Source organism: Bufo gargarizans, unplaced genomic scaffold, assembly GCF_014858855.1.
Source record: "Bufo gargarizans isolate SCDJY-AF-19 unplaced genomic scaffold, ASM1485885v1 original_scaffold_2027_pilon, whole genome shotgun sequence".
NCBI lineage: Eukaryota > Metazoa > Chordata > Amphibia > Anura > Bufonidae > Bufo > Bufo gargarizans.
This window is the reverse complement of record NW_025334607.1, coordinates 32,565-46,951: the sequence shown is the minus strand read 5'-3', so window position 1 is coordinate 46,951 and position 14,387 is coordinate 32,565. Positions and strand designations below refer to the sequence as shown.

Genomic DNA, 14,387 nt, shown 5'->3' with positions numbered 1-14,387 from the left:
GCTCCTATGTACAAGAATATAACTACTATAATACTGCTCCTATATAACTACTATAATACTGCTCCTATGTACAAGAATATAACTACTATAATACTGCTCCTATGTACAAGAATATAACTACTATAATACTGCTCCTATGTACAAGAATATAACTACTATAATACTGCTCCTATGTACAAGAATATAACTACTATAATACTGCTCCTATGTACAAGAATATAACTACAAAATATAAGAATAACTAACTCCTATGTACTATAACTACTGCCTATGTACAAGAATATAACTACTATAATCTCCTATGTACAAGAATATAACTACTATAATACTGCTCCTATGTACAAGAATATAACTACTATAATACTGCTCCTATGTACAAGAATATAACTACTATAATACTGCTCCTATGTACAAGAATATAACTACTATAATACTGCTCCTATGTACAAGAATATAACTACTATAATACTTCCTATGTACAAGAATATAACTACTATAATACTGCTCCTATGTACAAGAATATAACTACTATAATACTGCTCCTATGTACAAGAATATAACTACTATAATACTGCTCCTATAATAACTACTATAATACTGCTCCTATGTACAAGAATATAACTACTATAATACTCCTATGTACAAGAATATAACTACTATAATACTGCTCCTATGTACAAGAATATAACTACTATAATACTGCTCCTATGTACAAGAATATAACTACTATAATACTGCTCCTATGTACAAGAATATAACTACTATAATACTGCTCCTATGTACAAGAATATAACTACTATAATACTGCTCCTATGTACAAGAATATAACTACTATAATACTGCTCCTATGTACAAGAATATAACTACTATAATACTGCTCCTATGTACAAGAATATAACTACTATAATACTGCTCCTATGTACAAGAATATAACTACTATAATACTCCTATGTACAAGAATATAACTCCTATAATACTGCTCCTATGTACAAGAATATAACTACTATAATACTGCATCCTATGTACAACGTAATAATAACTACTATAATACTGCCCCTATGTACAAGAATATAACTACTATAATACTGCTCCTATGTCCACAAGATATAACTACTATAATACTGCCCTATGTACAAGAATATAACTACTATAATACTGCCTCCTGTGTACAAGAATATAACTACTATAAACTGCCTCCTATGTACAAGAATATAACTACTGTAATACTGCTCCTTATGTACAAGAATTACCTACTATAATACTGCTCCTATGTACAGAATATAACTACTATAATACTGCCTCCTATGTACAAGAATATAACTACTATAATACTGCCTCCTATGTACAAGAATGTAAATGCTATTGTTTCCTATGGACGTATCCATCCATCTTGGACGGGAATCTTGGATCTCCTTCAGGTTTTCTCTGGTGATTAGTGTCCTCCTTCCCTGGTTTTTGGGTTGGGAGGCTCTTTCTCTTGGCGCTCTGCTGGTGCCTTCTCTTGGTGCTCTGGTGGTGCCTTCTCTTGGCGCTCTGACGGACCCTTTTTTTTGCACTCTGGAGATCCCTATCTTTTCGCTCTGGAGGCCCCTTCTGGCACCCTGGAGGCTCCTTCTCCTGGCGCTCTGGCGGCCCTTCTTTTGGCGCTCTGGCGGCCCCTTCTCTTCGCGCACTTGGTGGACTCTTCTCTTGGCGCTCTCACGGCCCCTTCTCTTCGTGCTCTTGGTGGTGCCTTATCTTTGCACTCTGGAGGCCCCTTCTCCTGGCGCTCTGGCGGCCCTTCGCTTGGCGCTCAGACGGCCCCTTCTCTTCGCGCTCTTGGTGGTGCCTTATCTTTGTGCTCTGGAGGCCCCTTCTCTTGACGCTCTAGTGGCCCCATCTCTTGGCGCTCTGGCAGCCCCCTTCTTTTTGCGCTGTTTCTTCCCCATCTCTTGGCGCTCTGGCAGCCCCTTATTTTCACGCTGTTGCTGCCCCTTCTTTTGGCACTCTTGCAGCCCCCTTGTTTTTGCGATGTTGCTGCCCTATCTCTTGGCGCTCTGGCAGCCCCCTTGTTTTTGCGATGTTGCTGCCCTATCTCTTGGCGCTCTGGCAGCCCCCTTCTTTTTGCGCTGTTGCTGCCCCATCTCTTGGCGCCCTAGCGGCCCCTTCTCTTGATGCTCTTGCGGCCTGTTCTTGTTGAGATCTGGCGACCCCTTCTCTCTGTGCTCTGGCGGCCCCTTATTCTGTCTCTCTGGCGGCCCCTTATTCTGGCTCTCTGGTGGCCCCTTCTCATGGCACACTGGCGGCCCCTTCTCATGGCACACTGGCGGCCCCTTCTCTTAACGCACTGGCGGTCCCTTCTCATGGCACACTGTCGGACCCTTCTCTTGGCGCTCTAGAGGCTCCTTCTCTTGGTGCTCTAGGGGCCTCTTCTCTTGGTGCTCTAGGGGCCCCTTCTCTTGGTGCTCTAGGGGCCCCTTCTCTTGGTGCTCTAGGGGCCCCTTCTCTTGGTGCTCTAGGGGCCCCTTCTCTTGGTGCTCTAGGGGCCCCTTCTCTTGACACTCTGGCAGAACCCTTCTTTTTGCGCTTTTTTGCCCCTTATCTTGGTGCTCTGGCGGCCCCTTCTCTTGGCGCTCTGACGGCCACTTCTCTTGGCGCTCTGGCGGCCCCTTCTCTTGGCGCTTTGGTGACCCCTTGTTATGGTGCTTTGGTGGCCCCTTCTCCTGGCGTTCTGGCGGCCCCTTCTCTTGGCGCTCTGGCATTCCCTTCTAGTTGCGTTCTGTCGGCCCCTTCTCTTGGTGCTCTGTCGACCCCTTCTTTTGGCGCTCTGGCAGCCCCTTCTCTTGGCGCTCTGACGGCCCCTTCTCTTGGCGCTCTGGAGGCCCCTTCCCCTGGCGCTCTGGCGTTCCCTTCTCTTGGCGTTCTGGCGGGCCCTTCTCTTGGCGCTCTGGCAGCCCCTTCTCTTGGCGGTCTGGCGTTCCCTTCTCCTGGCGCTCTGGAGGCCCCTTCTCATGGCGCTCTGGCGGCCCTTTCTCTTGGTGCTCTGGCATTCCTTTCTCATGGCGCTCTGGCGGCCCCTTTTCTTGGCCCTCTGGAGGCCCCTTCTCCTGTCGCTCTGGTGTCCCCTTCTTTTGGCCCTCTGGCGGCCCCTTCTCTTGGCGTTCTGGCAGGCCCTTCTCATGGCGCTCTGGCATTCCTTTCTCATGGCGTTCTGGCGGCCCCTTCTCATGGTGTTCTGGCGGCCCCTTCTCTTGGCGCTCTGGCGTTCCTTTCTCATGGCGTTCTGGCGGCCCCTTCTCATGACGTTCTGGAGGCCCCTTCTCTTGGTGGTCTGGCGTTCCCTTCTCCTGGCGTTCTGGCGGCCCCTTCTCTTGGCGCTCTAGCAGCCCCTTCTCTTGGTGGTCTGGCGTTCCCTTCTCCTGTCGCTCTGGTGTCCCCTTCTTTTGGCCCTCTGGCAGCCCCTTCTCTTGGCGCTCTGGCGTTCCTTTCTCATGGCGTTCTGGCGGCCCCTTTTCTTGGCCCTCTGGAGGCCCCTTCTCCTGTCGCTCTGGTGTCCCCTTCTTTTGGCCCTCTGGCGGCCCCTTCTCTTTGTGCTCTCCACGTCTTGGTCTCATCTTGGAGGTTCCTTGCTCTTCATGTTTGGTGGTCAGATCGTGTTGGATTCTCGGGGCCTTTCAGGGGTATTTATTCTGATGTCATGTGACCGGTCATGTGGCACCCAGGAAGGTAATTGGTTGGACAGGACAGAGAGCGGGGGGTGAATACTTTTTCAATGCTCTGTGACTACTCCTCTATGTGTATTTTTGTTGGGGGGGGGGGGGGGGTTGGTTGCTGTAGCTTTTTTTTATCATGACTACAGTACCTGGACTACTCCACTCATCATAATGGTGACATCACCATCTGTTATCTCTTATGTTAGTGACTTTCACTGTACATTTCCTGTTGGGGGTGGTAGTCCTCCAGTGTCAGTGATGCAGGGGTGGCAGCAGGTGTTGGGGATTTTGGCGGGTGTCAGGGTGCTGCCCCCTCCCCCGGTCGCCGCATCCTCTCCCCACCCCCAGCCTCGTCATGTAGAGCAGTGGAAATAAAACTGAAAGAGGGGAAGTCCAGCTCTGGAGCAGTGAGTGCAGCCGCTCAGCGTGGATCTTCACACGAGACACGTATCGCCTGGGACCAGAACCCAAGCGATGTCCCATCAGCCCCAGGACCCGTGGACGGCACAAGGTGGGAGCGTGTCCTGATAGCTATCAGCGGGGTCTGCCCGGGGCTTGGGTGTGGTCTGGGGAGTGGGGCAGAGCCCCGGCTCTGTATGTGTAGTGCTTGTGCATCTGCGTCTTATTCTGGCGTTATCAGAGAGTCTAAGGCGGACAGCAAATGGGAAAATAAGGAACGGTGAGGATGAGGAGGGACCCCGGAGCTCCGAGGAGACCCCGCCACCGGCGCTGACCGCGACACAGTGAGAATCACCTGCAGAGGTGGCACCCACACATCCCCGACACCGGCGCCTCATTTACCGACTGTCCAGAAACGTCTGGCCCTGTGCTCACATCCTCTGTCTCTGCTGCCATGCTTTACACTGAAGGTCTCAGGTTCTTCTGCTCTTTTGCTCACATCCTCTGTCTCTGCCACCATGCTTTACACTGAAGGTCTCAGGTTCTTCTGCTCTTGTGCTCACATCCTCTGTCTCTGCCACCATGCTTTACACTGAATGTCTCACGTTCTCCTAGTCCTGTGTAATGTGATCAGGGTGCACCTCTGTACTGGGATGTGGGGGGGGGAGTCATGTGATCAGGGTGCACCTCTATACCAGGATCTGGGGGGGGGACATGTGATCAGGGTGCACCTCTATACCGGGATCTGGGGGGGGACATGTGATCAGGGTGCACCTCTATACCGGGATGTGGGGGGAAGAGTCATGTGATCAGGGTGCACCTCTATAAAGGCATGTGGGGGGAAGAGTCATGTGATCAGGGTGCACCTCTGTACCGGGATTGGGGGGGGACATGTGATCAGGGTGCACCTCTATATCGGGATGTGGGGGGGAGGTCATGTGATCAGGGTGCACCTCTATATCGGGATGTGGGGGGGGGGAGGTCATGTGATCAGGGTGCACCTCGATACCGGGATTGGGGGGGGGGGACATGTGATCAGGGTGCACCTCTGTACCAGGATGGGGGGGGGACATGTGATCAGGGTGCACCTCTATACCGGGATTGGGGGGGGGGACATGTGATCAGGGTGCACCTCTGTACCAGGATGGGGGGGGACATGTGATCAGGGTGCACCTCTGTACCAGGATGGGGGGGGGACATGTGATCAGGGTGCACCTCTATACCGGGATTGGGGGGGGGGGACATGTGATCAGGGTGCACCTCTGTACCAGGATGGGGGGGGGACATGTGATCAGGGTGCAACTCTGTACCGGGATGTGGGGGGGGGGGGGGTCATGTGATCAGGGTGCACCTCTATACCGGGATGTGGGGGGACATGTGATCAGGGTGCACCTCTGTACCGGGATGTGTGGGGGGAGGTCATGTGATCAGGGTGCACCTCTATACCGGGATTGGGGGGGGGGACATGTGATCAGGGTGCACCTCTGTACCAGGATGGGGGGGGACATGTGATCAGGGTGCACCTCTATACCGGGATGTGGGGGGGGGAACATGTGATTAAGGTGCACCTCTATACTGGGATGTGGGGGGGGACATGTGATCAGGGTGCACCTCCATGCCGGGATTGGGGGGGGGTCATGTGATCAGGGTGCACCTCTATACTGGGATGTAGGGTGGGGGGGGGGTCATGTGATCAGGGTGCACCTTTGTACCGGGATGTGTGGGGGGGGGGGCAGTCATGTGATCAGGGTGCACCTCTGAATCGGGATGTGTGGGGGGGCAGTCATGTGATCAGGGTGCACCTCTATACCGGGATGTGGGGGACATGTGATCAAGTTGCACCTCTATATTGGGATGTGGGGGGGGGGGGGAAACATGTGATCAGGGTGCACCTTGATACCGGGATGTGGGGGGGAGGTCATGTGATCAGGGTGCACCTCTGTACCAGGATGGGGGGGGGGACATGTGATCAGGGTGCACCTCTATACCGGGATGTGGGGGGGGAGGTCATGTGATCAGGGTGCAACTCTGTACCAGGATGGGGGGGGGGGACATGTGATCAGGGTGCACCTCTATACCGGGATGTGGGGGGGGAGGTCATGTGATCAGGGTGCAACTCTGTACCGGGATGTGGGGGGGGGGGAGGTCATGTGATCAGGGTGCACCTCTGTACCAGGATGGGGGGGACATGTGATCAGGGTGCACCTCTATACTGGGATGTAGGGTGGGGGGGGTCATGTGATCAGGGTGCACCTCTATACTGGGATGTAGGGTGGGGGGTCATGTGATCAGGGTGCACCTCTATACTGGGATGTGTGTGGGGGGGGGGGGGCATGTGATCAGGGTGCACCTCTATACTGGGATGTGTGTGGGGGGGGCATGTGATCAGGGTGCACCTCTATACTGGGATGTGTGTGGGGGGGGGCATGTGATCAGGGTGCACCTCTATACTGGGATGTGTGTGGGGGGGGGGGCATGTGATCAGGGTGCACCTCCATACCGGGATTGGGGGGGGTCATGTGATCAGGGTGCACCTCTATACTGGGATGTGTGTGGGGGGGGGGTCATGTGATCTAGGTGCACCTCCATACTGGGATGTGTGTGGGGGGGGCATGTGATCGGGGTGCACCCAGTGGCGTCCACACAGTCCATGGGGCCCCGCTGCAAAACTGATCCATGGGCCCCCTCCCCCCCCCCTCCCGCCTCCCTCCACCCAAACCGCCCACCATTCACCCAACAGGCCGGTTTTGGATGGCAATCCTGCGGTGCTGCCACGCTCTACCTCTGCGCGATTGGCCAGGGGCAGCAGTTGGGAGGTTTGTACATCATGTGTGGAGAACCCTCTATTGGGGACATTAGCAGTTTGGTGGAGAGCAGCACTAAATAATACAGACAGAAAAGTCCATCTGCCAAACCTTTCCTGCTCCTTCTTGAACTGGAGACAGAGCTGCAGCCGGACGGGCGGCGCGCGCTGCAGGACGTCTGTGGAGATTGTTTTCATTCAATGATCATTTATTCACCATGACTTTCCCGTGACAATTATTGTACAATTGGACCAAGAAAAAAAAATAACTTCAACTGAAATTCTCCACTGGTTCAAAACAACCTTGTATTTGCTTCTGCAAGATGGCGGAATGTTCAACCTGCAGATAAAAGAAACCGCAATAACGTTACCACTTTATTCTGAATACTCAGCGCATGCACTGGACGGTGTGTGGTGCAGCCGCGTTCTTCCATAACGAGGAATCTTATTCATGAAACAGGATTGCAAGACAAACACTGGGAACTTCCAACGAGCCGCCGTCCAGCTCCGGAACGTTAAAGTCCCGACACAACGAGAAGAGCGACCGGCAGAGAGTAACTAGAGAGCAAATAAAAGAATAGACGGTTAAATAACTTGGTTAGTAAGAAACTTTAAAACCATGCAACAAAGGGCGGAACTGAGGGCGGAACTGAGGGCGGAACTGAGGGCGGAACTGAGGGCGGAACTGAGGGCCGAACTGTGGGCCGAACTGTGGGCAGAACTGAGGGCCGAACTGTGGGCCGAACTGAGGGCCGAACTGAGGGCGGAACTGAGGGCGGAACTGAGGGCCGAAATGAGGGCGGAACTGAGGGCGGAACTGAGGGCGGAACTGAGGGCCGAACTGTGGGCGGAACTGAGGGCGGAACTGAGGGCGGAACTGAGGGCCGAAATGAGGGCGGAACTGAGGGCCGAAATGAGGGCGGAACTGAGGGCCGAACTGAGGGCGGAACTGTGGGCAGAACTGAGGGCCGAACTGAGGGCCGAACTGTGGGCAGAACTGAGGGCCGAACTGTGGGCAGAACTGAGGGCCGAACTGAGGGCGGAAATGAGGGCCGAACTGAGGGTCGAACGCAAGGCAGAACTGATAACTTACGAATCCCTTTAAAATGGACGCTGCCGTGCTTTCATTTCAGAAAAGTTGTCCACAGTGGCTTCAATGTTAAGTTTTCTCGCTCTCTCATTTTCATTACTTAACAGAGCTAGCCTCTATACTCAGATATGTGTGGGGGGGAGTCATGTGATCAGGGTGCACCTCTGAATCGGGATGTGGGGGGGGGTCATGTGATCAGGGTGCACCTCTGAATCGGGATGTGGGGGGTCATGTGATCAGGGTGCACCTCTATACCGGGATGTGGGGGGGGGTCATGTGATCAAGGTGCACCTCTATTCAGGGATGTGGGGGGGTCATGTGATCAGGGTGCACCTCCATACCGGGATGTGGGGGAGGGGGGAGTCATGTGATCAGGGTGCACCTCTATTCAGGGATGTGGGGGGTCATGTGATCAGGGTGCACCTCTATTCAGGGATGTGGGGGGGTCATGTGATTAGGGTGCACCTCTGTACCGCGATGTGGGGGGGGGGGTCATGTGATCAGGGTGCACCTCTATTCAGGGATGTGAGGGGGTCATGTGATCAGGGTGCACCTCTATTCAGGGATGTGGGGGGGGGTCATGTGATCAGGGTGCACCTCTATTCAGGGATGTGGGGGGGTCATGTGATCAGGGTGCACCTCTATTCAGGGATGTGGGGGGGTCATGTGATCAGGGTGCACCTCTATTCAGGGATGTGGGGGGGTCATGTGATCAGGGTGCACCTCTATTCAGGGATGTGGGGGGTCATGTGATCAGGGTGCACCTCTATTCAGGGATGTGGGGGGGGGGTCATGTGATCAGGGTGCACCTCTATTCAGGGATGTGGGGGGGTCATGTGATCAGGGTGCACCTCTGTACCGTGATGTGGGGGGGTCATGTGATCAGGGTGCACCTCTGTACCGCGATGTGGGGGGGTCATGTGATCAGGGTGCACCTCTATTCAGGGATGTGGGGGGGGGGTCATGTGATCAGGGTGCACCTCTATTCAGGGATGTGGGGGGGTCATGTGATCAGGGTGCACCTCTATTCAGGGATGTGGGGGGGGTCATGTGATCAGGGTGCACCTCTATTCAGGGATGTGGGGGGGGTCATGTGATCAGGGTGCACCTCTATTCAGGGATGTGGGGGGGTCATGTGATCAGGGTGCACCTCTGTACCGCGATGTGGGGGGGTCATGTGATCAGGGTGCACCTCTATTCAGGGATGTGGGGGGGGGTCATGTGATCAGGGTGCACCTCTATTCAGGGATGTGGGGGGGGCATGTGATCAGGGTGCACCTCTGTACCGCGATGTGGGGGGTCATGTGATCAGGGTGCACCTCTATTCAGGGATGTGGGGGGGGGTCATGTGATCAGGGTGCACCTCTATTCAGGGATGTGGGGGGACATGTGATCAGGGTGCACCTCTATTCAGGGATGTGGGGGGGGGGGGACATGTGATCAGGGTGCACCTCTATACCGGGATGTGGGGGGGGGGGGGTCATGTGATCAGGGTGCACCTCTATTCAGGGATGTGGGGGGGGGGTCATGTGGGAAAAACCAAAAACTTCCTAAATCTTCATAATAAATATAGAAACTGCTTAGAAGTAAAAAGGGGAAGCGTCTCCGATCGGCAGTCGCACCCATTAACCCGTTCTACTCCCTACACTTCCCTCGGTGGGGAGCTTGTTACAATGTGTCGGTGCAGTCACGGTGATCACTGCCGCATTTCGTTTCCTAGGCTTGTATAGAGGACTCCGCTGACCTGCAATGACCTCTGCTGGCCTCCACTGACCTCCACTGACCTCCACTGACCTTCACTAACCACCAATAACCTCCACTGACCTCTGGTGACCTCTGCTGACCTCCACTGACATCCATTGAAATCCGCTGACCTCCACTGACCTCTTCTGACATCCACTAACCCCTGATGACTTCTTATGACCTCCACTGACCTCTGCTGACCTCCACTAACCCCTGATGACCTCTGTTGACCTCTGCCGACCTCCACTGACCTCTGCCGACCTCCACTGACATCTGCTGACCTTTAATAACCCCTGCTGACCTTTGCTGACCTCCAATGACCTCTTGTGACCTCTGATGACCTCCGCTGACCTCTGCCGACCTCCACTAAACCCTGCTGACCTCTGATGACCTTCTTTTGACCTCCACTAACCCCTGCTAACCTCTGTTGACCTCTGCCGACCTCCACTGACCTCTGCCGACCTCCACTGACCTCTGCCGACCTCCACTAACCCCTGCTGACCTCTGATGACCTTCTTTTGACCTCCACTAACCCCTGCTAACCTCTGTTGACCTCTGCTGACCTTCACTAACCTCTGATGACCTCCGCTGACCTCTGCCGACCTCCACTAAACCCTGCTGACCTCTGATGACCTTCTTTTGACCTCCACTGACCTCTGTTGACCTCCACTAACCCCTGCTAACCTCTGTTGACCTCTGCCGACCTCCACTGACCTCTGCCGACCTCCACTAACCCCTGCTAACCTCTGTTGACCTCTGCTGACCTTCACTAACCTCTGCTGACCTCCACTGACATCCATTGAAATCTGCTGACCTCCACTGACCTCTGTTTACCTCCGCTAACCTCTGATGACCTTTGCCGACCTCCGCTGACCTCTGTTTACCTCCACTGACCTCTGCTGACCTCCACTAACCCCTGCTAACCTCCACTGACCTTTGCCGACCTCCACTGACCTCTGCTAACCTCTGATGACCTTTGCCGACCTCCGCTGACCTCTGTTTACCTCCACTGACCTCTGCTGACCTCCACTAACCCCTGCTAACCTCCACTGACCTTTGCCGACCTCCACTGACCTCTGCTGACCTCCGCTAACCCCTGCCAACCTCCACTGACCTTTGCCGACCTCCACTGACCTCTGCTGACCTTTACCGTTTTTTTCTTTTCCAGATCCACGTTCGCGGTCACCGTGGGTATAAACGGCTCCGCTGGATAAGTATCGCCGCTCGCCATCCTGCGAGGACGGACCCTGCAGAACGGGAAATGGGCATAAAGCCGCCACCTGAGAGCTGAGTTAACCCCTGCACCCCCGGATCCCAGCGCAGGGGAAGATGCCGCTTGGCAGCAATGTGACGGACGGCTGTGAGATGGATGGCCGTGTCCTGGACTACCTGTACGCCATCACCTACGCCGTCATCCTCATCCCGGGGCTGATCGGGAACGTCCTGGCGCTGTGGGTCTTCTACGCGTACATGAAGGAGACGAAACGCGCCGTCATCTTCATGATCAACCTGGCCATGGCGGACCTGCTGCAGGTGCTGTCGCTGCCGCTGCGCATCTTTTATTACCTGCACAAGTCGTGGCCGTTCGGACGCTTCGTCTGCATGTTCTGCTTCTACCTGAAGTACGTCAACATGTACGCCAGCATCTTCTTCCTGGTGTGCATCAGCGTGCGCCGCTTCATCTACCTCCTCTACCCCTTCCGCCATAGGCAGCGGCGGTGTGACGTGTACGTTAGCGTCGCCGGCTGGATCCTGGTCTGCATCAGTTGCCTCCCGTTTCCTCTGCTCAGGACCGGGCAGGAGACGAGCGGCGGCGAGCAGAGATGCTTTGTGGACCTCCCCCTGCAGGACATTGGCTTTGCCGCCTCGGTGGTGACGGTGACCGCCGCCGAGATCTTCGGGTTTGTCAGTCCGCTGGCCATTGTTCTGTTCTGCACCTGGAGGACGGTGACCTCGCTGCGGGAGCCACACGCCGCCTCTCACGACCTCGGGGAGAAGCGGAAGGCGCTGAAGATGATCCTGACCTGCGCCGCCGTCTTCCTCATCTGCTTCGCTCCCTATCACCTCAGCTTCCCTCTAGATTTCCTGGCCAAAGCCAACAAGATCGCCTCATGCTCGCAGCGGCGCGCCATCCTCACCCTGCACCCCGTGGCGCTCTGCCTGGCCAGTATGAACTGCTGCCTGGACCCCGTCATCTACTACTTCACCACCGACGAGTTCCGGCGCAGGCTGTCCCGGCAGGACTTGGTGGACGGCGCCGAGATGCAGATTTACGACGGTAAAGACTTCACGGATCCCAGCGGCTGCCGAACGAGGTGATGAAGGTCACCGGATGGACAAGGTTGTCAGAGGGCGCTGTGTGCCTTGCCCCGACCGCTGCTACTACAACCCCCATCAGACCTGAGGGACCTGGGGCTTGTGCTCAATCCTCAGCCCCCACTTACACAATCTTCTGCATCATTTTGTGGCGTCGGACGGATCTTCGGGTGTCACATGATGCGGGGCGGGGGAGGGGGGTCTGAATACTCCGGTTACTTTTGAATCTGCAGCAACAGGAGGGAACTGACAAAAGCACCGAACCTGCAGCTTTATCTGTGACTATAGGAAGGTGTCTAATAGATTTTGTGTTTCATCAGATCTCTGCTTGCTGTCAGTGAGTGGAAACAGCTGAGGGTTTTTTGCAATGTTACTTCAATGAGTTAGCCACATCAGCGTCTCTGGTGACCTATAGGGACATGCTGGGAGTTGTATTCCACCAGTGGTCTTCACTGATCCATTGTAACAAGCCCATCTGCTGTGTCTCACTTTATAAAGATGTAGGTGTCCCTGGGGAAGCAGAGGTACGTGGAGCTGTTTGCCGGGTGCTCCGACCCCTGGGAGCCCATCTCAGCTGACTACCATAGACATGGTGGAAATCTACATGCCCATCCCCCTCCACTCTGCTGATGTTTGTATCACTGTGACTCCGCCCCCGCGGAGCCGCACCGCTGTTTGTTACGTGATGTCACTGGACCAATCACTTAAAGGGCCAGGCCCCTGAGGATTCCTTACTCTCCTCTTTGGATTCATCATTATATCTGTTTCTGGAAAAGCCGGGTGATAAGTTGCAGCCTCTCTGGTGTGTTCCTGCTCCTATCTCACTGCACGGCCGGGCTGCAGGAGCGCTGATGGCAGCCATATTCCAGAGGCAGAGCCGGGCATGATGTGCCTTGTACGGTATAGCTGTGCACTACATGTCCTCTACGGGATGGGGGGGGTACATAGATATAGCGGAGTGTGGGCTGTGTATGTACTGCCCTGCCAGCTACATCCTCTGACAACCGCAGCGGAACTCGTGTCAGAGTGATGGATGTACACTGAGGTGTCAGACTGCACCATGACATAAGGCAGGGATGGCCAACCTGAGGCCCTCCAGCTGTTGCAAAACTACAACTCCCAGCATGCCCAGACTGCATACAGGTATCAGCCTACAGCAAAGCATGGTGGGAGTTGTAGTTTTAGCTGGAGCTGGAGAGCCACAGGTTGGCCATCCCTGAGTCATAAGGGATGCAAGGGAGACGTATGAGGACTGTGCACGAGGACATCTGGAGACGTATGAGGACTGTGTACAAGGACATCTGGGGACGTATGAGGACCGTGTACGAGGACATCTGGGGACGTATGAGGACTGTGCACGAGGACATCTGGGGACGTATGAGGACTGTGTACGAGGACATCTGGGGACGTATGAGGACTGTGCACGAGGACATCTGGGGACGTATGAGGACTGTGCACGAGGACATCTGGGGACGTATGAGGACTGTGTACGAGGACATCTGGGGACGTATGAGGACTGTGTACGAGGACATCTGGGGACGTATGAGGACTGTGCACGAGGACATATGGGATGTATGAGGACTGTGCACGAGGACATCTGGGGACGTATGAGGACTGTGCACGAGGACATCTGGGGACGTATGAGGACTGTGCACGAGGACATCTGGGGACGTATGAGGACTGTGCACGAGGACATCTGGGGACGTATGAGGACTGTGCACGAGGACATCTGGGGACGTATGAGGACTGTGCACGAGGACATCTGGGGATGTATGAGGACTGTGCACGAGGACATCTGGGGACGTATGAGGACTGTGCACGAGGACATCTGGAGACGTATGAGGACTGTGTACAAGGACATCTGGGGACATATGAGGACCGTGTACGAGGACATCTGGGGACGTATGAGGACCGTGCACGAGGACATCTGGGGACGTATGAGGTGTGTACGAGGACATCTGGGGACGTATGAGGACTGTGCACGAGGACATCTGGGGACGTATGAGGACTGTGCACGAGGACATCTGGGGACGTATGAGGACTGTGTACGAGGACATCTGGGGACGTATGAGGACTGTGCACGAGGACATCTGGGGACGTATGAGGACTGTGCACGAGGACATCTGGGGACGTATGAGGACTGTGCACGAGGACATCTGGGGACGTATGAGGACTGTGCACGAGGACATCTGGGGACGTATGAGGACTGTGCACGAGGACATCTGGGGACGTATGAGGACTGTGCACGAGGACATCTGGGGACGTATGAGGACTGTGCACGAGGACATCTGGGGACGTATGAGGACTGTGCACGAGGACATCTGGGGATGTATGAGGACTGTGT

General features: G+C 54.7%; 1 protein-coding gene across 2 annotated transcripts; it reads left to right on the top strand.

Annotated features, from left to right (window-relative positions):
- Positions 1-3,842: 3,842 nt before the first annotated feature.
- Positions 3,843-13,932, top strand: GPR174 (G protein-coupled receptor 174). 2 transcript variants are annotated; one of them, XM_044274712.1, is made up of 2 exons: positions 3,843-4,203; positions 10,896-13,932. In XM_044274712.1, the coding sequence occupies exon 2, from the start codon at positions 11,057-11,059 to the stop codon at positions 12,044-12,046; it is 990 nt and encodes a 329-aa protein (XP_044130647.1). In that variant the 5' UTR covers positions 3,843-4,203; positions 10,896-11,056; the 3' UTR covers positions 12,047-13,932. The 2 variants fall into 2 exon arrangements, with proteins under 2 accessions (XP_044130647.1, XP_044130649.1); XM_044274714.1 differs by lacking the exon at positions 3,843-4,203 and adding an exon at positions 4,211-4,435.
- The last annotated feature ends 455 nt before the right edge of the window (positions 13,933-14,387 follow it).